The 1996-nt window shown below is 45.4% G+C and overlaps 1 protein-coding gene across 1 annotated transcript in view; it reads left to right on the top strand.

Annotated features, from left to right (window-relative positions):
* Positions 1–127: 127 nt before the first annotated feature.
* The window catches only part of MCM10 (minichromosome maintenance 10 replication initiation factor), a 47335-nt gene continuing 45466 nt past the window's right edge, over positions 128–1996 (top strand). The window contains exons 1-2 of the mRNA XM_023734357.1: positions 128–200; positions 1514–1575. Coding sequence (XP_023590125.1) covers positions 1569–1575 — 7 coding nt within the window. The 5' untranslated portion in view covers positions 128–200; positions 1514–1568. The remainder of the gene's footprint in view (positions 201–1513; positions 1576–1996) is intronic.

The raw sequence follows: 1996 nt of genomic DNA, 5'->3' as shown, positions 1-1996 counted from the left end.
AACCAATCAGATTGCTCGACACAAGGACCATATTTCTCTCTCTTTCCCTGGTCGTTCGCTGGCTTTCCCTGTACGTTTTTAAAAAGTAGCCAATCAGTGCGGCCCCCAGGCTGGCCTGCGTCTGGCGTCAGAGGCAGGGTGGAGTCAAGTTGGAATTTTGGCGCGTTTAGCTGTAGCAAGGGAAGGAGTGCCGGAACCAGGTAAGAAGCGCGAATTTGGGGGATGTGGGTGGCCCTCGGGCAGAAGTGGAGAGGGGCCGCCACGCACGTCTGTGGGAGATTTTAGAGAAACTCCTGAGGAGGGCTGTGGTCTGAGGGCGAGAGGCGCGGCGCCTTTAGGGGTTTAGGCGGGTGAGACTTTGGAATTGGGCTGCAATGGAGAGCGACCTCAGGAGGAACAGGGACGGCGCCCTGCTTTGGTGGGGTCTGTGGGGCGCGCGCTCTGGGTGAGCGGCCCAAGTGCGGAGAGATAGGGAAGAAGCGGCCACGTGGAGTGGGGGGAGAATTCTGGATTTTTCGAATTGCATTACTGAGATGAGTGAAATGCACGAGACAGTTTGCTCCTAACCCTCCAGAAGCTTACAGTCTAATGGATTCCCCAGTAGATAACACAGTGGGGCACGTGATGGGATCCATGAAAATGTTTCTTGAGTAAATAAAAAGAAAACACTTTAATTAATACCTTTACATTACGCTTACCAAGGTCACATAAATTAAAGCACGTATAAGTTAAATAATGAAAACCAGTCGCTGTGAAGAGACTGACTCATGGCAACCCCATGTGTGTCAGAATAGAACTGTGCTTCATAGGGTTTTCAATGGCTAATTTTTCAGAAGTAGATCGCCACGCCCTTCTGAGGTGCCTTTGGGTGGACTTGAACCTCCAACCTTTCAGTTAGCAGTCAAATGCATTAAGTGTTTGCACCACCCAGGGACTCCAAGTTAAGTAATAACCTGGACATTTTTACATTTTTTTACTTGTAATCTTAAAAATAATTTCAAATTGAAAAAGGAAACTGCACAGAATGATACGAATTTATTTTAATTAGCTGTGCCAATATTTTTCCCCCTCTGAGCTTTGCTAACTAGTATTAAATCAAAATCCTGATGTGACTAAGACTGCGACTAAGTAGAATCACACACTAGCCTGCTATGAATACTGTAGACATCTAGTGTGTTACAGTAAATAAAATGGGATAATAGCCCTATTTAGACCAGCCTCAGTCATTCCTGTTCTCAATTTGTCTCATCCATATAATCTAGGATCATATAAACTACTCTGCACCTCAACTGAGTTCTTATAACCATAGTTTGAAGACAGTAAATGATGGTTTTGGTGGTGGAGGAAGAGGGGGTGGGAAATGGGAAATGATTGGATTCTGGGTGAATTCTGAGGTTAGAGCCTACAGGATTTGTTGACAGATTGGATATGGGTTGTGAGAGAAGGAGTCAGGGGGTGACTTTTCTAATGTTGATTTCACACAGTAAAGATTCTACAATACTCTCATCTCCAGGGCACCAGATCCTCCTTTGAAGTTCCCTGTTGCATACAACTTGTCTCCTGACAGCATGAATGGTAAGGCCTGGCAGTTTTCTCAGTTTATTTAAATGGGAAACCACCCTTTTGTTCATGGACTTGTTATTTACTATACTTGCGAAATAGTGATTATAGCTCCTCCACCCCCAAGTTCTCATGGTTAAAGAGATCTGACTTCAACCACTGAATATTACTTGCTTTAATCAGGTGAGATTTCTCCTTCTGGCAGCAGTGTTTGTCTTAAAATAATAGCATGTACTGAGCAAGGAGCCCTGGTGAGTCAGTGGTTAAGCACTTGGCTTGTAACCTAAAGGTTGGCGGTTTGAACCTCGTCGGCAGTTCCGCAGGGGAAAAGACCTGGTACTGTGCTCCCATAAAGATTACAGCCTAGAAAATCCTATGGGGCAGTTCTCTTCTGTCCTATAGCGTCGCTATGAGTCAGAAGCAGCTGGACAGCACA

Source organism: Trichechus manatus, unplaced genomic scaffold, assembly GCF_000243295.1.
Source record: "Trichechus manatus latirostris isolate Lorelei unplaced genomic scaffold, TriManLat1.0 scaffold00067, whole genome shotgun sequence".
Lineage (NCBI taxonomy): Eukaryota > Metazoa > Chordata > Mammalia > Sirenia > Trichechidae > Trichechus > Trichechus manatus.
The sequence above is the reverse complement of the archived record's forward strand: the minus strand, read 5'-3'. Positions and strand labels throughout refer to the sequence as shown.